Here is a 23546-nt window from a genome sequence, read left to right on the forward strand (position 1 = left end):
TCTGTGTATCTCTGCATTTCAAATAAATAAATAAATATTTAAATAATTAAACCCAACATAAATTTTTTGAAAATCCTATAGTGCATCATGGTAAAATTAGAAGTTTCTTTAGAATCCATCAATTGCTGATGATTTTCCAGTTTTTAAATACACAATACACAGACGTGTACACACACATCAATACAAGTGACATTAAACTTTTGAGGGTTTTGGGTTTTTTCCCTGCCTGTTGATATAAAATGATCTTTCACAAATTATCATGACCTGAAGCTCTTTAGGATGGCCTTATCTAGGTAAAAATTGGATTTATCTAGGAATTCACGATTCCCCATTTTAATTTGAGGCAAATGCTGTTTTGTGCACTGTGATGCTCTCCTTTTGTACCAGAAGAGCTCAATGATGTTTTTTTCCTCCAGTCTCCCATACGAGAGTTTAATACCATGTTTGACCCTTTTGCAATGTAAAATAGTGTTTGTCATAAAAGTCAATCATCACTTTTACCTTATCTCCAGTTTTCTCTGTACCACTCTTCTCCAAAATAGTGTTGACTTTTATTTAAACAATGACAGTGAAATAAAATAAACATTTTCAAATCTTGCAGAGTCGAGTTTATAGAAACTAACTTTACACAAAATCATTCTTTTTTTTTTTTTTTTTTTTTTTTTTGACAGGCAGAGTGGACAGTGAGAGAGAGAGAGAGAGAGAAAGGTCTTCCTTTGCCGTTGGTTCACCCTCCAATGGCCGCCGCGGCCAGCGCGCTGCTGCCGGCGCACCGCGCTGATCCGATGGCAGGAGCCAGGAGCCAGGTGCTTTTCCTGGTCTCCCATGGGGTGCAGGGCCCAAGCACCTGGGCCATCCTCCACTGCACTCCCTGGCCACAGCAGAGAGCTGGCCTGGAAGAGAGGCAACCGGGACAGAATCCGGCGCCCTGACCGGGACTAGAACCCGGTGTGCCAGCGCCGCTAGGTGGAGGATTAGCCTAGTGAGCCACGGCGCCGGCCAAAATCATTCTTTCAATAACTATTTTGTTAAAGGAATTCATCAAATGTATACTAAGTCATTTTTTCTCATATAAGACTCTCTGTGTTTAATTTTTCTGCTGATAGACCCACCTCTTATCCCAAATAAATAATGCATGAAAAGATCTTACCAAACATTTGCATCTTCTACTTTTACTCCTGGGAGCCATCAAGGATCTGATTCTTATATGTCATCTTATATATTAGGGGTTGGCAAACTTTGTGAAGGGTTGAAGAATAAATATTTTAAGGGTGGGTATTTGTGCAGCATTTAACTTATTGCTTGGGATGCCTGCATATTTTCCCAAAATAGAGTATCTAGTTTGAGTTCCAGCTACTGTGCTTCTTATACAGTTTCCTGCTGGTGTGCACTGTTGAAAGCAGCAGATGATGATCAAGTACTTGGATTCCTGCCAGCCGAGTGAGAGATCCGGATTGAGTTCCAGGCTCCTGACTTTGTCCTAGCCCAGCTTCAGCTGTTGGAGGCATTTAAGGAGTGGATCAGTAAGATGGGAGATCTCACTCCATCTGTCTCTCCCTCTCTTTCAAATGAAATTTAAAAAGTAAATAAGTAAAATAAATAAACATTTTAAAATAGTATGGGGAAATTTGAAGACCATTCTTTTTTTTTCTTAAAAGATTTTATTTATTTATTCGAAAGTCAGAGAGTTACACAGAGAGAAGAGAGGCAGAGAGAGAGAGAAAGAGGTCTTCCATTCCAATTGGTTGCAATGGCCAGAGCTGTGCCAATCTGAAGCCAGGAGCCAGGAGCTTCTTCTGGGTCTCCCACATGGGTACAGGGGCCCAAGGACTTGGGCCATCTTCTACTGCTTTCCCAGGCCATAGCAGAGAGCTGGATCATAAGAGAAGCAGCCTGGACTAGAACTGGTGCCCATATGGGATGCTGGCGCTTCAGGCCAGGGTGTTAATTCGCTGCCACAGTGCTGGCCCCCCCCCCCCTTTTTTTTTTTAAAGGAAACATGTAAGGATTTATGGGCCACATGGCCTGTGTTGCATATTAGTTTTTGTTTTGTATTGTTTTACAGCCTTTTAAACATGTAAAAATGATTCTTAGCTCAGAGATCTATAAAAACAAGAGCTGACTTGGATAGGCTAAGGTTTGCAACTCTTAATTATAGATGTAAGGATGAAGGTCTAGAGAATATCATTATGCCCAATGTCATATAACTAGTTAATGGTAGGGACGGCATGAGAACCCTAGATTTTTAAGTCAGTCATTTTCCCCCAACTGTAGATGTTATATAAATTTTACCGTCTTCTAGTTGCTACTTATAATTATGTTACATTTTTGAAGTTCCGTGAAACCTGTTTTTTTATTCTCTCATTTAAGTTTATATACTACTTCGATTTTTTTTTTTTGGCTGTTTAATGCAGAGTTGGCATGTTTAAATCAGAATTTGGAAGATGTATTAAACTTTAGAATATTGTAATAGAAGCTTCTTTTTTTGTTTTGTTATATTTTATTTGTTGTTGAGACTTTGGCTTTGTTTTAAGACTTTTCATGTGTATGTTTTATGACTTGATTTAAGAATTGTTGTAACTGCTTTGGCCTTTGATAGTATTGTTATAGATTAATTTGTTTTAGCTTTTTGTAATGTTCTTATTTTTCAGTGTTTTTGAAATGATTACTGAAGTTTTTTCTTTGTGCTTAAAATAAAATAATTTTATTTTTTAGGACGTATGGGAATAAATTTCCATCATCCAGGAACAGATAATATTATGGCACTTAACAGTAAGTCTTCATGTGACATAGTCTATAAATTTAGCAATCAAGTTTGCAGTATGTGGTTTCTACTTTCTTCATTGTTCATTACATTTCAGCCTTCCATAAACTCGGTATAGAACATTATTCTATACCTGTGGTTCTCAAAATGTTGTCCCTGGACCAACAGCATCCATATCACTTGAGAACTTAATAAAAATGTAAACTCTCAGGCCCTACTGCAGACCTACTGAATCAGAAACTTTAAGGATGAGGTCCAGAGATCTACTAATAAACCTTATTGGTGATTCTATTGCAAGCCAAAGTTTGATAATTTCTGTTCTGTATCAGAAATCTGGCCCAGTGCCTGTTTTTATAAATAAAGTTTTATTGGAATATAGCCATAGACATTTTTTTCTGAGTTGCCTATGGCTCTTTTTGAGTCATAAAAGCAGAGCCTGCCAAAGGTAATTTCTTGATTGTTTGGCCTGTTGTAGAAAGTGTTTTCCAGTCCTTGCTGTGTACCACTGGGGTGGGGTGATGAAGAAATGAGGCAAAGTGAGAGAGGGAATGAGGTAGAGAATGTGAATGAATAAATCAATCTATTTTGCACATAACTCAGAATTTTCTCATTGTGGTTAATAGCTGACAGATGTTTTAAGCTGGACATTCTGGGATCTCCCATTTTGCATGGTAGTAGGTGTCAAGAGCTTTGCAGATTAGAAATAGTTTTGTTAGAATAATTGTTGAATCAAGTTCTGGATCATCAAAAATTACTAACCATAAGTCATTGTATTAATTACCACTGGAAAAAATACTTAGCTTGTATCAGCCCTACTTTCTAGTATACAGTGACCCAATAGCTTTGCAGAGCAGTCTCTAAATCGAAATTGCCTGTTGTCAGACTGACCTATAAAAGTCATTGAATCACACGGGATTTAAAATTTTTTCTTTATCGAATGAGATATTAGTAATCTCATGCTCCTAGATACACAAGCTGACTCTGGATTACACATGGAGATATACAGTGTGGGTCTAGATTTGTGCATGATACTATCCCTTTCCCTCTTGCTTAAGTAAGAGTGTTGAAATACCATTGGAATTCCTCAGGACAGTTATTAGATTGTCTCTAAAATATTTATTCCAAATTTCCTTGGTTCTGAAATGTAGCCTATTGTGCATTTTTTTTTTCTGGAGAGCTAGTATTCCCTTCTTTTGAGGGTCTTGGAGGGAAAATTCCAAAGTATCCACCTCTCATTTTCTTATTTCTAAAAGAAAGATCACTTTACATTTAGATTATGCTACTTGGTATTTTTTTCTGTAAAGTGAGAATTAATAAACATGCTTAACTTGCTGGGCTTCAGCATTGATTCATTATGATAAGACTCCAATTAGATGATGGGGTTTAGAATTGAAGGTAAAAGAATAGAACAGTAAAGTAGTATGTTTGTCTGAAAGAATGAGAGTATATCTGAGAAAATACCTAATTTGACATGATGAGAGCTCTGCTCTGTAAGAGGGAGAGGATATAATTTATGGATTTTTGTGTAAAAATGAAGCAAAAGAGTATCTCTCTGTTTAAAAGGTGTTGATTCTTTGATTTGCTTTTAATTCTCTGCTTTTGAAGAAGAGATTTCATTCATGTTCTTTCCACTTAGTGCATACTGCTTAATTTCTCCTTTTTAAAGTCTCAATTCCTTCATCTGTGAGAAGAGGACTGATTAGGTCATCTGAGTGATTGTGTACAGCATGAAGGTTCCGTGAATCTGCAGTTTCTTTAAAAGTACCAAACTAATCATTTCGCTGATATCTGTTATCAAATATTGACAAGTTACACATGGCTGCTACATGGTGACAGACATCAAAGTGCATCCAAATGGCTCTGTGGGTGCTGCCCAAAGTTAAAGAAATCTGTTGGCTCCTCACAATAAACCACAAAAACAACTAGAATTTGGCATTTGCATTACTTATCATCAGACATCTTTCAAAGTTGACTTCAACTTGAGATAACCAGAATAAAATTATCCTCCTTAGTAGGTATTGTGGGACCTGCAGGCTTCGACACATTGGCTGTGATAAAGCTTTTTTCCCTTTTGTGTCGTTGAGCCCCTTCATCTGGTGATTTACGTATGTAGCACATGCACAAAGACTCCTGTGTGTTGTCTTGCTTTTTATGCCTACCATTTGCTGGCCCAACAGCTATTGTCCTGTGACTTTGTTCTTCAGTCCATCAACCTTCATATGGGAATAATTAAGATGAAATCACAAATTGCTGAAATTTTATTAATTCAGAATTCGAAATTATTGGAAAGCATATGTTGAAGTTGAACTATATTTTCAGGAAAGAATGGCTGGCTAAGAAAACTAAAGTAAACTAAGGTAGTGCTTAAATTTTTGTAAAAAGGAAATGTGAATCAATTATTGCCCCTTCTTAGCTTTTTTTTGCTTTGCCATAATCTTCCTAACTTTTTCTACATAAAGCTGCTATTCACTTAAAAAACGAACAACAAAAAAACCCTTTCATCCTTTTTTTTACTTCCGTGATCTCACCAAAACCTGAATTCTTTTGAAGAAAGCATGTGTTCAGCTGGCCTGACTGGGTAGGAAGGGTAGAAGCATCATGATGAGTGATCACACCTCTCAGGGTTATGTCACACCTTTGAATGGACCAGTTTATCAATTTGTCTTTTTTTTTTTTTTTTTTTTAATATTCTGGCGCATGCCTTCCAGTTACACTTTCTCTGAGATGTACCATTGCTGATGTCATCTAGGTGACAGGATGTGGAACATGGGTGAGGAGGACAGTATACCAGCTATGGAAAACAGATGGAGTTGCTAGTAAACCTGATAGGTTTAGAGTGCTGGGAAAGCTGGCCAGGTTTATGTAAAGCCAAGGAGTCTGCTGATTGTTCCTGTATGAGGCCATGGATCTAATAAAAATCAGCTGACTTTTGGGGATAGTCTAAAGGTCTCAATTTTAGCCTTTTCCCTAAATATGAGGCCCATTAAGTATTGTAGAATATAGAAGGGGAGAAGTAGGGAACAAACTGTAATCCATCCATGAAACCTACTGCTTGCCTAGTATTTCCAGAATAAAGTTATTTCACTTACACAGATAAAATTTTTCCTAAGTTTTTAGTAATTCTACCCATTATCATTTCATCTTCTTTACCCTGACCCCCAAAACACTTGACTTTTGCATAATATAGTTTTATTTTTCCTGCTGGAGAAGTAAGGAGGTTGCCGACAGTGCTTCTAGCTACATGTATGGTGATATCAACCAGATTTTTCAGACATGAACTTGGGTTTTTGTTTTTGTTTTGTTTCTTATACTCTGGTGTATAGTTGGGTTAGCAGTCGTGGGTAGGTGTAGGACTGATGACTGACTTGGTGATTATTTTTTCCCCTTTCATGTTGGTCATTGGGAAACAATATTGGTGCCTCCATGATTACTCAAGTGAACCTAATTCTGATCAAATTAATGTTCAAAACCATAATGCCTGGCTTCAGTTTACTCTAAAAGATAGCTACCTAGTGTATCCACTTTATTCCTTTTTACTGATCAGCTCCTCTTTTTCCAAGTAGAAAATGAGCTTGGGGAAACAGATAAGTAATAAAAAGTTCTTTGCTAAAAATTAGAAACAGAGGAAGTAGTGTGGCTTAAGAGATAGCAGTTTTCAGCTCCAGCAAGGTATCTTCCAAGTAGGCTTTAAGGCCTGTGAAACCTGCAGGTGCAGCATTGCATAGCCATAAAAAGCATTGTCTGGAGTCAAGGATTTCTGAATCCACCTCTTACAAGCTCTATAAATGTAGGGCCACATTCTTGACTTCTCTTTGTCCCTGCAAAACAGAGATGGTGATCACTAAAGTGGCTCCATATAAATCTTACAGACCTTAGTTAGCATAGTGCCGGACTTGTATGTAGTGCTCATGTGAGCTGCTGTTGTGATTGTTTGCATCAATTTTATTGCTGCCTTTTTAAGAACCTCCTTTCTTTGCATGTGAGAGTTCCCAAATATGAGTTTACCTTATATTGATTCTATTTAAATAAATGTCTTTGTGATGGAATTTTGGGCAACATAACTATAAGTCATTTTGTAGGATGGAGTGTCTGTACTGTTACCCATTTACATCTGGTTTTGTGTGAATTATTTTCTGTGGATGAGATACTTTTGAGTACATCTGACTTTGGAACATGCCTCTTCTTTGGGGTCTATAGCTCCTTCCCAGTTGTTATATCTCTTGTGATGTCACCTTAAAAAAAAAAAACCACACTGCTGTGTGTAATGTAAAATGGTGCAGCCACTTTGGAAAACAATTGGTAAATGCTTTAAAGGTTAGATATATGCCTACTATATGATGTAAACATTCTTCTAGGATTCTACTCAAGAGAAAAAATAAAAACATATGTCCACTCAAAGACATGTATGTGAATGTTCAAAGAAACATGATTCATAATAACCAAAGCTGTAAGTAATACAAATGTCCGTCAGCTGAATAATGAATAAACAAATTGTAGTATATCCATGCAATGAAATACTACTAAGCAATGAGTAGAAAAGAACTACTGGTACAAGTAACAACATGAATGACTCAAAATATTTATTATGCTGAGTTAAAAAGGTGGACAAAATACCAGGTGTTTGGCGCAACAGTTCAGTATCCATTTCGGGACATCCACATGCCATATCAGAGCATTTGAGTGCCAGCTCTGCTTCTGATTCCAGCTTCCTGTTAATGTGAACACTGCTAGGCAGCGTGGGAAGGCTTGAGTTCTTGGGTTCCTGCCACCACCTGGAAAAGCCAGATTGAGTCCCAGCCTCTCGGCTTTGTCCTGGCCCAGCCACAGCTGTTGTAGGCATTTGGGGAGTGATACAGCAGGTGAAAGATCTCACTCTGTCTATCTGCCTCTCAAATTTAAAAAAAAAAAAATTCTAAACACAAAAAGTGCATAATAGATTCTTCCATTAATAAAAGATTCTAGAAAACATAAATTAATCTATAGTGACGGAAAGCACAACGATTTTAAGAAAGGAATTTTAGAGTAATGTTGTCCCATGTGTTCAGAGGACAGAAGTAAGAACATAGGTTTTGGAGGAGTCATGTGATAAGAATAACATTTTCTGAACAAAGCTCTCAATCTCCTGAAACCTTAGTTTATTCTTTTAAGGATTTATTTATTTATTTATTTACTTACTTGAAAGAGTTACACAGAGAGAGAAGGAAAGGCAGAGACAGAGGTCTTCCACCTACTGGCTCACTCCCCAATTGGCGGCAATGGCCGGAGCTGTGTCAATCTGAGGCCAGGAGCCAGGAGCTTCCTCCAGGTCTTCCCACATGGGTGCAGGGGCCCAAGGACTTGGGCCATCTTGTATTGCTTTCCCAGGCCATAGCAGAGAGCTGGACTGGAAGTGGAGTAGCTGGGACTTGAACCGGTGCCCATATGGGATGCCGGCACTGCAGACAGTGGCTTTACCCACTATGCCGTAGCGCTGGCTCCTATTTATTTCAAAGTCAAAGTTAGGGAGAAGCAAAGGGTGGGAGGAGAGAAAGAAAGAGAGAGAATGAGAATCAGAATCATCCATCCAATGGTTCACTCCACAGATGGCCACAATACCTGGGGTTGGGCCAGGCTGAAACCAGGAGCCAGGAGCTAGCTTCATCCGGGTCTCCCCTGTGGGTACAGGGGTCTAAGCACTTGGACCATCTTCTGCTCCACTTCCCAGGCAGCTGTATCAAAAATGGAGGAGCTGGGACTCAAACCACTGCCCAAATGGGCTGTCAGCAGTGTAGGTGTTGACTTTACTCACTGTGCCATGGCGCTAGCCCCAAACCTTAGTTTGAAAGCCTACAAATGACAGTTATAGTCACTCTAACCAGCACCTCATTGTTTTTGTGAGATTAAGACGAGGTATAGCATATGTACAAATACAATATTCTTACAATTAAATTGGGGAAGTAGCAGGGCATATTCTTACTTGAGAAGATACTGCTGGAGAGTGATTTTTTATAGACGGCAGCTTTGCACTGTATTTTTAAATTAAAAATTTTCATTTTCACGCTATTCATTTTCTGTGATCTTCAGACTGTAATCAGAGTCTGTTCCAAGTTTTAGGAGATAAATAAGAAATCCAAGGGGCCACTTAACCTCAGACAGGGAGAGATGATTATCTACCCTCATTCTTCCTAAAGCATAGATAAATTAAGTCTAGACAGTTTGAAAACTTAAAATTTTAATGTCTTAAGAAAACAAAAAGACATTCACTTGATTGAGAAACTTTGAGGTCACTGATTGTTAAATGGCCTATACTTGGCTGATATTCCAAGAACTTGGAATTTTAGATTCAGCCATCTTTCACATTTTTCCTCTTATTAATGCCTTGAAAATATTTTACAGAGTTTTGCGTATATCTGTTTGAACTGAAAACTTCTGGTGCACTTGTTCAATCCAAAGAAGAAATGTGAAAGGGTATTGTTGTGCATGTTTATGCTGGGCAGGAATTCCTGTGTGGCTGCAGAGCGACCTCTTCCCTCCCTTTCATGCTCTGCTGGGCGTGAACTCTGTGGGGGAGAGGCTCAGCTGAGAGGAAGTGGCAGAAAGGGAGTTGAGCACATGATCTGTTTGTGCCAGAATGGGAATACAGCCAGGCTTGCTAGAATTCCAAATGGAATTTTCCAAAATTTGAAGAGCATGTTGTTGATTGCATGCCAAGAGAATGTAAGTAAATAATTTCTTAGCAATGTAATAAGATAGTGAAGGAAGTATTTAGATTCTCAGACTGAAGACTTTTTTTGGATAATTTTGAACTTTTAAAGAGACAATCTAGTGCTACTATTTCTATCTGGACGGATATAGAAGTAGAATTAGTATTCAGTGGAGATATAAACGATGGCCAACTTTAAAATGAAAAATAATTAGAGGGATATGTGATGTTCTAGGGACTTGAAGTTCTCACGTTTCAAACTATTGTTGATGGATGCCCTACATGAACATGATGAGGGACCTTAGAGTTTGTTTTTTGGGTGGGATTTGACCTTAGTGAGTAGATGGGAAAGTTGAGGTTCAGGAGACTATGTAAATTGACCAGGGTGATGTCCTGAAGCCAGGAGCAGAATCTCCTACCTCTAAGTTGAGGATGGTAACTTTTAGTTTAAATACCTAATTGTTAAGAGTAATTGTATTATTATTATTTAAAGATTTATTTATTTACTTAAAGTCAGAGTTACACAGAGGGAGAAGGTGAGGCAGAGAGAGAGAGGGAAGTCCTCCATCTGCTGGTTCACTCCCCAGATGGCCACAACAGCCGGAGCTGTGCCAATCCGAAGCCAGGAGCCAGGAACTTCTTCTGGGTTTCCCATGGGGTGCAGGGGCCCAAAGACTTGGGCCGTCTTCTGCTTTCCCAGGCCATAACAGAGAGCCGGATCAGAAGTGGAGCAACTGGGACTAGAACCGGCGCCCATATGGGATGCTGGCACTGCAAGCAGCGGCTTTACTGGCTACACCACAGCGTCAGGCCCATATTATTATTTTTTACAATGTAACACAAAACACAAATTCAATATCTTTGGGAAAATAATTTTTCTATTATTGCTCATCAACCTTATTTATCCTCTGAATGCTCAGTAAATCTTTTTCTGAAAAATAAAATGGTCTACATGGCTTGATATTGAACACTGTAAATGAGTGTTCTGAAGTATTCTTGAAAAGAAATTCTTAGTGTATGTGAATATGTCTAAAGTGACGGCAGTTAGGGTAGTTCCAATCCAATAATAAAGATGCCAGATACTGAAAAGTTATTTACTTTTCCTTGTGGGCTTTCCTCTTTGTTTTCTCCACTTGTTTGCTGGTAGAACCTGGGCTTTCATTTATAGCATTTGCATATTTGTGATAATTTTGTTTAATTTCTGAGCTTAATGTTGATGATAGATATTAAAATATCTCATGTAATGCCAAATATAATTCAGTGAAGATCAGCCTAAAAATATTTTGGCAAACTCATTCTTTTCTGTGATACTTATGATTGGGAAGGACAAAATATTTAATTTTTCAAAAAATCAGCACATAATTGTACATGTTTATGTTTGCGGAGTGTCCTGTAATGTTTCAATAGGTATATTGTATGATGAGCGAATCAGCATAATTAACATGTCCACCATGTCAAACATTTATCATTTCTTTTTGATAAGAACATTCAAAATCTTCTTTTCTACTATTTTGAAATATATTATGCATTTTTTTAGCTGTAGTTACCCTACTGTGTAATATAACACCTGCACAGCAAAGGAAACCATCAACAGAAAGAAGAGGCAACCTGTAGGATATGGGAAAATATTTGTAAACTATACATCTGATGGGGTTAATATCCAGAATATATAAGCAACTCAACAGAAAACCAATCATGATTAAAAATGGACAAAAGACTTCAACAGACAATTCTTGAAAATGCACATTTAAATGGCCAACAGTTATATGAAATAGAACTTACCATACAAATTTAAACCACAATGAGATAATCACCTCACTTCAGTTAGGATGGGTATCATCAAAAAATACAAAAAATACCAAGTGTTGGGGAAGATGTATGTGAAGGAAAGTTGACTCTTCCACACTGTTGATAGATACATAAATTAGTATAGCCATTATGGAAAACAGTATAGAAATTCGTTAAAAAGTTAAAAATACAGCTAAACAGATGATGTGGCAATGCCTCTACTGAGTATATATCCAAAGGAAATGAAATCAGTATATGAAAGAGTTATCTGTATTTCCATGTTTATTGTCGCATTATTCATGATAGCCAAGATAAGGGAATCAACATAAGTGTCCATCAAAGGATGAATGAATGGATAAAGTAAATGTGTTATATTTACACAGTGGAATACTATTCAGCTTTTAAAAAGGATGATATTCTGTCATTTGCAACATTTTGTTAAGTGAAATAAGTCAGTCCTACACACATACCACATGATCTCACTCATGTGGAATGTAATTAACTATTTAATGGTAGTGGGTTCTTTTTTTCTTTAATTTGTATACTTTGAGAGGGCAGACTAGCTTTTGTTCATTGCTGGTTGCTGGTTTCAAGTGAAGTACTTGGCTTAGTGAGCATTCACTCAATATGGGAGATAGGAAGGGAGGGGAGATATTTCACTAAGACTGAAAAGCTCAGTGTAATAGGCTTAGAGAGTATCTAGCCTACTATGTCTGTTAACTCTTACTTTTGAAAGATATAGTAATGTATAAAGCTCTAGCAGTTACCAGTTTATGAAGTGCTTTCACAGACCTTTGTACTTTGTAATGTTTACTGTGGTTAAACAGGGCATAGCCATAACCTACTTTTTTTGAGTACTAATTTAACTCCAGGATTATTCTCTTATTCAGCTAAAAAAAATAGCTATGTGTTAGTGTGTGAAAACAGAAATGCAGTATTTAAGATGAAGCTGGAGACATCACAGGGCTTTCTAGATTTCTACAAATGTTAATAAAAAGATTTTCCTCTGCTATCGTGACACTTTGCTGGTAATTTTGAGAATGATGTTCATCTTTATTGCAATCCTGTTTAAAACATGGCAGTATTTTCACTTCCCAAAAAGCTAAAGCAGCATGCTGATGTCAGCAGTTAGCCATCTAAGGCTTGAGCACACAGATTACTCTGCCATTCAGTCCCTTAATCTAGGGAATTCCCCCTTTATAAATGGTAAAGTTGTATGTAATGTTTTAATCCTATATTACTGTATCTGGCAGGAGACTGTAATTAAATTGCTCCAAGGGGAAATCTGATTGGGGAAGGAGGGCTAAGGAAGGATGGAAAGGACTAAAATTACTATCTTGTCAATGACTATATGAGCAAGAAGGAATTAAGTAGTATGGGGATTGTGCTGTGAATTCCCTTATATTCTTTGTTTCCCCTCAAGACTTGCTCTGTTTTTATTGCTCCCTGAAGTTTTCCCAAGCCCAGATCAAAAAAAGAAAGCTGTTTTTGAGTGGATCAGGACAGCAGGGAAGTTGCAAATGAGTAGCTTCTTCATGCTGCTGAAGCTCTGCCCAGGTGTCCAAGTCAATCTTTTTCCATAATTTTCTTCCATGAAGGAACCATGCTTCCCATATGAGAACAGCCTTGTTGATAGTGTTGAGACAAGGAACACTGACCAGGGGGCCAGGGCTGTGGTTGTGCTTAGTCTCCTAAACTTACTGGCATCCATTTTGGTTAGTTGCTCTTCTCTATATATAATCCTCTATATTTTTGAGGAGTTCAAAAGAGTAGAATTAGCAAGTCTTGACTGTTCTTAACAGCCTAGAAATTGAATATTGGTATTAAGTTTGAAGAGACCATATGAGATTTTGGCATAGTGGTTTGGAGAAGATCTGTTGTTGAGAAAAGCTGGCAGATATATAAGTGCATACCTCTGTAGTAGGTGACTTCAGACCTGGTTTGGCCAGATCAGTCAGTAAAAAATATAAAATACTCTGGTATGTGATTAGAATCTTTAGACTTCTCCCTTCCCCCCTCCCTCCCTCCTTTCTTTGTCAGCTGTTATGTCATTTAGCAGTATGCTACTGAAGTAAAAATAAGGTGTTAGTTAAGTACTTTAAGTAAAGATGAGGATGCATAAATATCCAATACAAGTCACTATGGGATACTCACTCTCTGGAACAAATTACTCACTCTCTTGAAACAAATTTGTTTCCAGAGAAATCTTGTCAGTTGGACATGTTTTGAATATCTTTTATTGCTTTGGTGAGAAATTTAGGAAATGGACCTAGAAGTTCTGAAGTGATTACTTTGAAAACATGTTGCATATTAGGAGGTTGTGTTAGTATCCTATACAGTCAGTGTAGTTTAGAAAGTAATTTAATGCTAAGGTATGCGTATGCTGCAAGGTGCTACAACAACAATGCCTTGAACTTATATATTGAACAAGATGGGAGGAATAATAGTAGAAGGAAATGGATAACAGGGGACTAGTGGTTTCCTGGGTAGCAGAGATTAGATGTCAGGATATACAAGTATGAGGATTTTTAGACTCTCTGCATAAGTGCTTTATATTATATTCATACAATTGGAAGAGTTAGTTGAATTGGGATGACCAGAATGTTTGGGTCTGATGAGTGGAAGAAGGGAAATGAGGATCTGAAAAACAGTAAGGGCCACATGGTGAAAACCTTGGATATTTCATGAGAAGCTTAGACCAGTATAGTGGAAAGGTAGATTCATCCAAAGAATAGTCAGGCTAATATGGGAAATGGAAAACCATTTCTTATGAAGAATAATTGAATTAACTGAAAAACAAAAAGGAGATAAAGTAATGGCCCCCATATGAGAGTGGAATTAAACTGGGTTCCATGGATAAAGGTGATAGACAAGTGTAAGAAAGAACTTTCTGGGGTCAACATTGTGGCATGGCAGATAAAGCTGTCACCTGCAATGCTGGCATCCCCTGTGGGCCCTGCTTCATGTCTTGGGTGCTCCACTTTCAGTCCAGCTCTCTGCTAATGGCCTAGGAAAAGCAGGGCAGTGGAGGATGGCTCAAGTGTTTGGGCCTCTACAACCCATGTGGGAGACCCAGACAAAGCTGCTGGCTCCTGGCTTCAGTCTGGCCCAGCACTGGCTGTAGTAGCCATCTGGGGAGTGAACCAGCAGATTGAAGATCTCTCTCTTCTCTCTCTCTCTCTCACTCTCTTCCCCACCCCGCATGTCTGTAACTCTGCCTTTCGAATAAATAAAACAAGTCTTAAAAAACTTTCCAACCACTAAGAATGGTCCTACTGAGGACTATAGAAGTTTAGTTTTCCAATTATGTTCGGTGGAACCCCAGCATTTACCAAGGAGGTACTTTACAGACCACTGCAGGGAAAGGATGCCAGACAGGTAGAGCCCTGGGTCGCTGTCCTGCTTCAATCTGGACAGCCCTGCTTTACTGGGTTTTATCTGGGGGAAGAAGAGCCCTGCTACTTAGGAAAAAGTTTTGGGAAATGTGCTGAAATAGGCTGAGGAGGCTTGAAATGAGGCTCCTTATTCTTTTACTTCATAATATTTTTATTAAAGTATTCTAGCAGAATCAAGTAGAACACCTCTGTATTAGAGAAATAATTCCTCTTGGTTCAGAAGATCTGTAGGTTTCCTGTAACATTTTGTCAATTATGACATAGAGGGTTGGAAAAGTTGAGTTGTTTAGAATGCTCTTACCATATGATCGAACAAGTGTGGCCCTTGGTATTTACCTAAAGGAGTTCCAAACATGTTCCTGTTTTGTCTACACAAAAACTTGCATACAGATGTTCATAGAAGCTTTAGTCATAATTGCTGGAACTTGGAAGAAATCAAAATATCCTTCAGTAAGTAAATGGATCCATAAGTGGAGGTAAATCCAGATAATGGAGTATTATTCAGTGCTAAAAAGGAATGAGCTATCAGTGATCAAAAGATAGGGAATATCTTTTATTTTTTATTTTTTTGACAGGCAGAGTTAGAGACAGAGAGAAGGGTCTTCCTTCCGTTGGTTCACCCCCAGATGGCTGCTGCGACCGGCGCGCAGCGCCATTTGGAAGCCAGGAGCCAGGTGCTTCCTCCCAGTCTCCCATGCAGGTGTAGGGCCCAAGCACTTGGGCCGTTCTCCACTGCACTTCTGGGCCACAGCAGAGAGCTGGACTGGAAGAGGAGCAACCGGGACTAGAACCCGGCACCCCGACCAGAACTAGAACCCAGAGTGCCGGTGCCCCAGGCGGAGGATTAGCCTAGTGAGCCACAGCACCGGCCGATAGGGAATATCTTAAAATGCAGGTTACTAGGTGAAAGAAACCAATCTGAAAAGGCCCCATCCTGTATTACTCCAAGTTGGACATTCTGGAAAAGGCAAAAAGCATAAGACAGTAAGAAATTCAGCAGTTGCCAGTGGTTAAGAGAGAATGAGGGCAAAATAGATGGTGCACAGAGGATTTTTAAGGCAGTGGACCTACTCTATATGATACATATTGGTGAATGCATTTCATTATACAGTATGTTCATGGAACACCAGGTATGAACCTTAAGCTATGGACTTTGAGTGACAATGATGTGTCATTTCAGGTTTGTTAGTTGTAATGAATGTACCACTCTGGTGAGAGATGTTGTTTATTAGGGAGCCGTGTGTTGGGGTAGAGACTGTATACATAATCTTTACATTTTGTTCTCAGTTTTGCTGTGAATCTTAAAATGCTCTTTTGGAAATAGCAATAAAAACAACAGGTTGTAACATGCTCTTTGGAAGTCATATGTACTAGTTATAAGAGTCAACCATGTAAAACTTAGTACAGGCCAAGTCATAATGAATTTAAAAAGATCCATTTTTGTGTTTCCTCATATGTCCAGCAAGGCACCATACATTTAATGTGAGACTGCCATTCACAATGTACTAGTCATTGACCATGCAGACTTATTTCTGGAATAACTTTTGCATTTCCCGCTGTGAAATGCATATACCTTTTAATATTCATTCTGATGGATTTAAAGTCTAAATTTTTTTTGTTTTGTTTTGTTTTTGGTTTTTTTTTTGACAGGCAGAGTGGACAGTGAGAGAGAGAGAGACAGAGAGAAAGGTCTTCCTTTGCCGTTGGTTCACCCTCCAATGGCCGCCGTGGCCGGTGCGCTGCGGCCGGCGCACCGCGCTGATCCGATGGCAGGAGCCAGGAGCCAGGTGCTTTTCCTGGTCTCCCATGGGGTGCAGGGCCCAAGCACTTGGGCCATACTCCACTGCACTCCCTGGCCATAGCAGAGAGCTGGCCTGGAAGAAGGGCAACCGGGACAGAATCCGGCGCCCCGACCGGGACTAGAACCCGGTGTGCCGGCGCCGCTAGGCGGAGGATTAGCCTAGTGAGCCGCGGCGCCGGCCTCTAAATTTTTTTAAAATTGCATTTTTCAAGTGTATGATTTAAAAGCTTCGGGCCAGCACCGTGGCTCACTTGGTTAATCCTCCGCCTGTGGCGCCGGCATCCCTTATGGGTGCAGGGTTCTAGTCCCGGTTGCTCCTCTTCCAGTCCAGCTCTCTGCTGTGGCCCCGGAAGGCAGTGGAGAACGGCCCGAGTACTTGGGCTCTTGCACCTGCATGGGAGACCAGGAGGAAGCACCTGGCTCCTGGCTTCAGATCAGCATAGCTCCAGCCATAGTGGCCATTTAGGGGGTGAACCAATGGAAGGAAGACCTTTCTCTCTGTCTCTCTGTCTCTCACTGTTTAACTCTACCTGTCAAATAAAAAAAATAAATAAAATCTTCAAAAATATTAACATTTTGGATTTTCTGCACTAATCTTATAACCACTGAACCAATATACAATATTTATAGTTTGTGTGTGTCTGTGTATGTGTGTGTGAAATTTGACAGAGAGACAAAGGCAGATAGAGAGGGCTCCTGTCTGCTGATTCATTCTCCGCTTGACCACGGTGGCTGGAACTGAGCTGGGCTGGACTAATGCCAGGAGCCAGGAACTCAGTCCAGTTCTCCCATGTGAGTGTCAGGAACCCAATTACTTGAGCCATTATCTATTGCCTCTTAGGGTCTGCATTAGCAGGAAGCTGAAACCAGTGGCTGGCTCCTGGACTCAAACCCAAGCATTCCAACGTGAGATGTGTCTTAACCTGCATCTTAACAACTAGGCCAAATCCTACCTCTGGAGTATTTTTTAAATTTAACTATTTATTCAGGAATAGCATACATACCAAACAGTACACAAATCACAAATATGTATTTAATAAATACACGGTTGAATTTTATTATAACTAATTGAGCACACCCATGTAATCAGTACACAAATCAACATAGAATCATTTTGTGGCGTAGCAAATAAACCTGTTGCCTGCCACACTGGCATCCCATATACATTGGTTCAGGTCCCAGGTGTTCCACTAATGATCCAGCTCCCTGCTGATGGCTTGGGAAAAAGCAGTGGAAGATCACCCAAGTATTTGGGCCCCTGCCAGCCACATGGGAGACCTGGATGAAGCTCTTGGCTTTGGCTTGGCCCAGCACTGGTCGTTGTGGCCATCTGGGAAGTGAACCAGCGGATGGAAGAGCTCTCTTTTTCTCTCCCTCTCTCTCTGTAACTCTGACTCTCAAAAGAAATAAATAAATTTTAGAAAACAGAAACATTGACAGTATCTCAGAAGTTCCCTTTTGGCTCCCCTTGTAGCCACCTAGACAACTGTAACCACAGTAGAATAATTTTACCTGTAAGGTTGGTGATATTTGGTAATTAATAATTCAAGTTCTTGGAGGAAGTTGATAGAACTTTACAAGAATATTGCATCTTGTTACATCTCATATAAATTCATCATACCATAGATAGTATATTATAAAGATGGAGTTAGATTACTTCCTTTTTACCTGTGTGAGATCATTTTGTGCTGGCTCTTATAGGTTTAGTTATTCAATATTCTTTCTCATTTAAAAGTCATATTTGTTTCCAGGGGAAAGCATTTCTTTTGTAATCCCAAATGTCTCTTGTGTTCATTACCTCCCTGAAAGGTAAGAGTTTGACTCTAATTAGATTGTTTGTAAATGAACAACTTGATCAAATTTTAAACCACTGACTTGGTCTACATTGCAAAGGCCATCAAACATATGTTACTCCCTCTCTTGATTGTTCGCTCAGCTAACAAGCCATATTTGTTGAGTACCTATTTGGTATAGATCATTCTGCCAGGTACACTAGAGGATAGTAAAAGAAGTGTAAAGGCAAGCATATGGCACAACAGTTAAGTCAGTGCTTGGGAAGCCCCCCTCCCATGTGCTTGATTTGAGTCCTGGATACTCTGCTTCTGATCTAGCTTCCTGGTAATCTGTACCCCAGGAGGCAGCAGATGTTATCTCAAATGCCTGGCTCCTTGCCGCCTGCATGAGAGATCCAGTTGAGTTCCAGGCTCCTGGCTGTAGCATGGCCCAGCCCTGACTATTGTGAGCTTTTGGGGGAGTGTCGCTCCCCCTCTTCGTGGAGGAACGACACTAAACCCTGCCTAGGCTTCATATCCGAGTCACGGCACCATTATGTCGCTCCCCCTCATCGCGGAGGAACGACATAGGACCCTGCACTGTTCTTTTGTCTGCTCGGCCCTCCCCGGGTTTGCTGCTGGTTCTTCCCGGGTTGGCTACCGTCCCTTCCACCTCCGTGGAAGGGCGGTTCCCCCTGCCACTTTCCCCACTTCCGCGGGGGAGCGGCACACCGCTGGCCGGCTCTCTCGGGGGCTGCACAGGTGTTCCTTCAGATAGATGTTCCTGGTGCATGTTGTCTCTCTCCTCCTTTATAGTCCTCTTCCACCAATCCCAACTCTGCTACCCACACGCCGAGTACGCTGCTCTCCTGCAATCAGGAGCAGGATCAGCTCCTGCAGGTCATCACTCAAGTTGGCGAGAGGCAGCTGCGTAGAAGTTTTTACTCCCTTCTCAGCGCCATATTGTGGGAAAGCAGATGCATAGAATAAGTCTTAATTCCAGTAACAGTCTAGTCCGAGTTGCTCCCCACAGGGGAGTGAACCAGTGGATGGAAGATCTCTCCTTGTCTCTCTGTGTGAATGTCTCTCTACATTTAAAATAAAATGTAAATAAATTTAAAACAAATTTTTGGGACCAGTGTTGTGGCATAGCAGGTAAGGCTGCCACCTGCAGTACTGGCATCCTATTTGGTTGCCAGTTCATGTCCTGGATGCTCCACTTCCAATATAGTTCCTTGCTGATGGTCTGGAAAAAGCAGCAGAGGATGGCCCAAGTGTTGGGACCCTGCTACCCACGTGGGATACCTGGAGGAAGCTCCTGACTCCTTGTTTCGGCATGGTCCAGCCCTGACCATTGTGGCCATCTGGGGAGTGAACCAGCAGATGGAAAATCTCTCTTTCTCTTCCTCTCTCTCTCTAACTCTGGCTTTCAAATAAATAAACAAATCTTTAAAAAAAATTTTAAGATCTACACTAAAAAAAAGGAATATAAGATATGGACTTTCCTCTCTAGGAATTTAATACTACTGGGAGGTGATTAAACCTAATAAGAGGGCCAGTTGTTAAATCAACAACAGGAGTCACTGTGCACTTACTCCCCATGTAGGATCTCTGTCCTTAATGTGTTGCACTATGCGAATTAACAGTAAAACTAGTGTTCAAACAGTTCTTTATACTTTGTGTGTCTGTGTGGGTGCAATTGTTGAAATCTTTACTTAGTATATACTAAGTTGATCTTCTGTATATAAAGATAATTAAAAATGGATCTTAATGAAGAATCGGATGGGAGAGGGAGTAGGAGATGGAATGGTTTGTGGGTGGGAGGGTGGTTATGGGGGGAAAAACCGCTATAATGCAAAAGTTGTACTTTTGAAATTTATATTTATTAAATTAAATAAAAGTTTTCTAAATAAAAAAATTTTATCTACAAACCAAAAAGAAAGAAAGAAAAGAGAAAAGAAAAGAAAAGAGAAGAAAAGAAAAGAAAAGAAGAAAGAAGAAAGAAGCTCTCCAAAATTATACAACTAGAGAGTGAGGGATTTGGTGATATAAGCAGTCTGGCTCCAGAGTCCATAGATTTCTTCCTTCCTTCCTTCCTTCCTTCCTTCCTTCCTTCCTTCCTTCTTTCTTTCTTTCTTTCTTTCTTTTTATTTGAAAAGAAGAGTTATAGAGAGGTAGAGACACAGAAAAAGAGAGGGAGGAAGGGAAGATCTACTATCTATTCACTCTCTGTGCCGGCCCCATCAGATCACTGCTTTGAAGATATGTCTATTCCACGTACCATCCTGCCCGCCTTGATATCAGAGTCCTCAGCTAATTTTTAGTCTTTGTTCAGCAATGGCAAAAAAGAGCCATCTGTCAAAAATCATGAGCTTGGAAGCTTTGATTGAAACTCCCAAGTAGATCTTTAGCAACTCTTTGCTTCCCTCCAATTTAGGATGCTCCTCCCTACCCCGAAGCCTGCTGGATCTGTTCACTTTATGTTCTGTATCACCTGAATAGAATAATAGAGTTTGGCAGTTGAAGATTTTAGTGCACAGCATTCTTCTTTATTCTTTAGGTGTGTTAATGCCCAATGAGTCATTTATGCTTTAATATTACAGTCATATTCTTTTTCACTAGACACCTGGCCAAAAATCAATTATAATGGAAAAAATGGGAATTTATTATTTAGGAGAGAAATGAGTAATTTTGAAACAGAATATTTTAGGCCAGCGCCGCGGCTCACTTGGCTAATCCTCTGCCTGCAGCGCCAGCACCCCGGGTTCTAGTCCGGTTGGGGCGCTGGGTTCTGTTCTGGTTGCTCCTCTTCCAGCCCAGTTCTCTGCTATGGCCCGGGAAGGCAGTGGAGGATGGCCCAAGTGCTTGGGCCCTGCACCCGTATGGGAGACCAGGAGGAAGCACCTGGCTCCTGGCTTCCGAACGGCGCAGCACGCCTGCCATAGCGGCCGTTTGGGGGGTGAACCAACGGAAAAGGAAGACCTTTCTCTCTGTCTGTCTCTCTCTCACTGTCTAACTCTGCCTGTCAAAAAAATTAAATAAATAAATACATTTTAAAAAATAAAATAAATAAACAAAAGAATATTTTATTTCCCCCCTTTATAAGATTTTTCAGTGGGTTATCAGGCAGGATGATATCATCGGGGTGGAAGAATGGGACAAATAGAAAAGTGTTATTATGTCAGTTTATTTAATCTGTTTTTTAGTATTGTCTATGAGTATAATTTCAGATTAATATGAATGAAACAGGCTTTGGGGGGAGTCATACTAGGAAACTTAAAATTTATGTTGGGGGATAAATTCGTTGGAATACTTCTTTGTAAGTAATGTAAACAGTAAATAGCTTTGTAAATTAAGAAGAATTTTTTCCCATTGGCTAGTGTAGAATGGGAGAAGTTGGGAAAAAATAGTGCTTGAACTAAATAATCCTTTTTAGGGTTTCAATACTGGAAAACTTGAAAAAGTTAAAGATGTGAATTCAAGAGTGAATGTCATGTCTGAGGGAAAGTAGAAAATAGTAGATGAGATTGGCCAGGTGGTATTTCTTTTCTTTTCTTTTCTTTTTTTTTTTTTTAATGAAAATAACATTTAAGCCAGGTAGTATTTCAACTGTTGAGCTGAAAAATCTGGATTATTTGCCTAAGAGAGAAATTGTTTTCTTTAATGTTTCCTGACTTCTACCACAAATGAACTCCATATCATCCTCTTTTTTCAGTGCAAACTAATTTTATGACATTTCACACTTTAAAAATGGATCGAATAAAGTTCTCATTTGTTTTTGTAAAATTTGAGATTTCAAATTTAAGACACTTAACACTTTGAAAATCATCTTGGATGACAGGATCTCCTAGCCACATATGATGGCATGGTCTAACTCTATTAAACATTGTGACAATGCATTCTGTAGGCCTTGAATTTTGAAGGGGAATAAGACCTTCAGAACATTCTGTTATTAAGCATGAACTAGTTCACTTTATAAATGAAAAAAGTATTGTTTTCTCCCAACTGTGATATTGAATGGAAAGTAAATGGAAAGAATAAGAGAAACTTTACTGGCAATTTTATAGAAGTACATTCTGTAAGGCAAGAACTAATTATATGTAAAATTTTTATATGTTTTTCAGGGGAATCTATAAAGTGTGTGTGTGTGTGTTAAGAAATTCAGAATGACCACATACAATTTTTAGTTATTTAGAATGAATGGTTTTTCCTTTGAGTAATATCTGGTGGTGATGTAAAGTACAAATGAAGACTTATAAGTCATATTTTTAAAGAAAGAATTGTGTATTTGATATAGGATGATAGACCCCAATATAAATCCTTCTAAAGCATGTAAAACTTAAGCACCCATTGTATCTTTTCCAGAGGCTGCCACATCCAGTTCAGTATCTCTTTAAGATATGATTTAGGTTGTTCTTCATAAAGGTTTTTTTTTTAAGTGTATTAGTAGTCAAATTGAACAGTGTTTCCAGACTGATTTAATAGTTCCAAGAATACTTAGAAAAGGTTTGTGTGATTTTTTTTTAATTTCTAAATTCATCATTTTGATACAAATACCCATGGTTTTCTTCTGTGTTTACATGCAGCCAGGAGCTATGGGCGAAGACGAGGTAAATTTTTTTTAATGAGATCTTTTGCTTGCCAAATTGTGAGTAAATATGAGTGTGTACATGTTTATACCCATATGAGTATAAAGCAATAGTTATTGTATGGTGTGATGTTCTAGCTTAATATTTTAGCAAAATACTTCTTATCACTTTGATTATAAAGTGTTAGTTGTTGATTTGTTCTTTTAATCCTAATAAAGACTGTATCTGGAAGTTTTTGTTATATGGCTTATTATAAATGAATATAAGAATATAAAGGCCACACATAAATATTTTTCTGCCCTGTATTCCCTGGTGTTCTTTTTATACTACTTCGGAAGCAAAAGTTAGGTTTTAAAGGACAATTTTTGTGTTGGCTGATTGTTTTTTTCTTTGTTATATCTAGAAACAGATTTACTCAGAAGCTAAATGAAGCTTAAATTTCAGGGACTCTAACTTCCAGGAGTCTATTCCAAAGTCTTTACCTAATTTTTATGTTCTTTTTCTTAGAGGGATCCCAGATTAGCCTTTTAGTTCCCATAAAACCTTGCATTATCTCCCAGTGAAGCCTAAACAAAATAATGTAACCTTCATTTGTATAGTGCCTTAACCATCTTACAGCATTTCTATATCTAGTTTTTTCAAGTAATTTTATAAGTGGCTTGGGGAAATCTAATGTATTACAAAGAAGATAGTATTTAAGGTCAAACACCTAGGCTGTAATCATTGCCTTATGTCTTAGATCAGATAATAAATCC

General features: G+C 39.1%; 1 protein-coding gene and 1 long non-coding RNA gene across 16 annotated transcripts in view; one reads left to right on the plus strand and one right to left on the minus strand.

Annotated features, from left to right (window-relative positions):
• Positions 1-23546, plus strand: part of CPEB3 (cytoplasmic polyadenylation element binding protein 3) — a 276322-nt gene that overhangs the window by 101100 nt on the left and 151676 nt on the right. For 9 of the 15 annotated variants that reach the window (XM_051823381.2, XM_051823386.2, XM_051823389.2 and 6 more), the window contains 2 exons: positions 2716-2772; positions 22789-22812. The exons of 1 other annotated variant lie outside the window; for it this stretch is intronic. In XM_051823381.2, the coding sequence (XP_051679341.2) occupies positions 2716-2772; positions 22789-22812 (81 nt within the window). The remainder of the gene's footprint in view (positions 1-2715; positions 2773-22788; positions 22813-23546) is intronic. 5 more of the 15 variants (XM_070057623.1, XM_070057624.1, XM_051823384.2 and 2 more) reach the window with 1 other exon arrangement.
• Positions 638-23546, minus strand: part of LOC138845341 (uncharacterized) — a 41244-nt gene continuing 18335 nt past the window's right edge. Inside the window, exon 2 of the long non-coding RNA XR_011382369.1 lies at positions 638-18232. This is a non-coding gene — a long non-coding RNA (uncharacterized lncRNA). The remainder of the gene's footprint in view (positions 18233-23546) is intronic.

Source organism: Oryctolagus cuniculus, chromosome 15 (assembly GCF_964237555.1).
Source record: "Oryctolagus cuniculus chromosome 15, mOryCun1.1, whole genome shotgun sequence".
Taxonomy (NCBI): Eukaryota; Metazoa; Chordata; class Mammalia; order Lagomorpha; family Leporidae; genus Oryctolagus; species Oryctolagus cuniculus.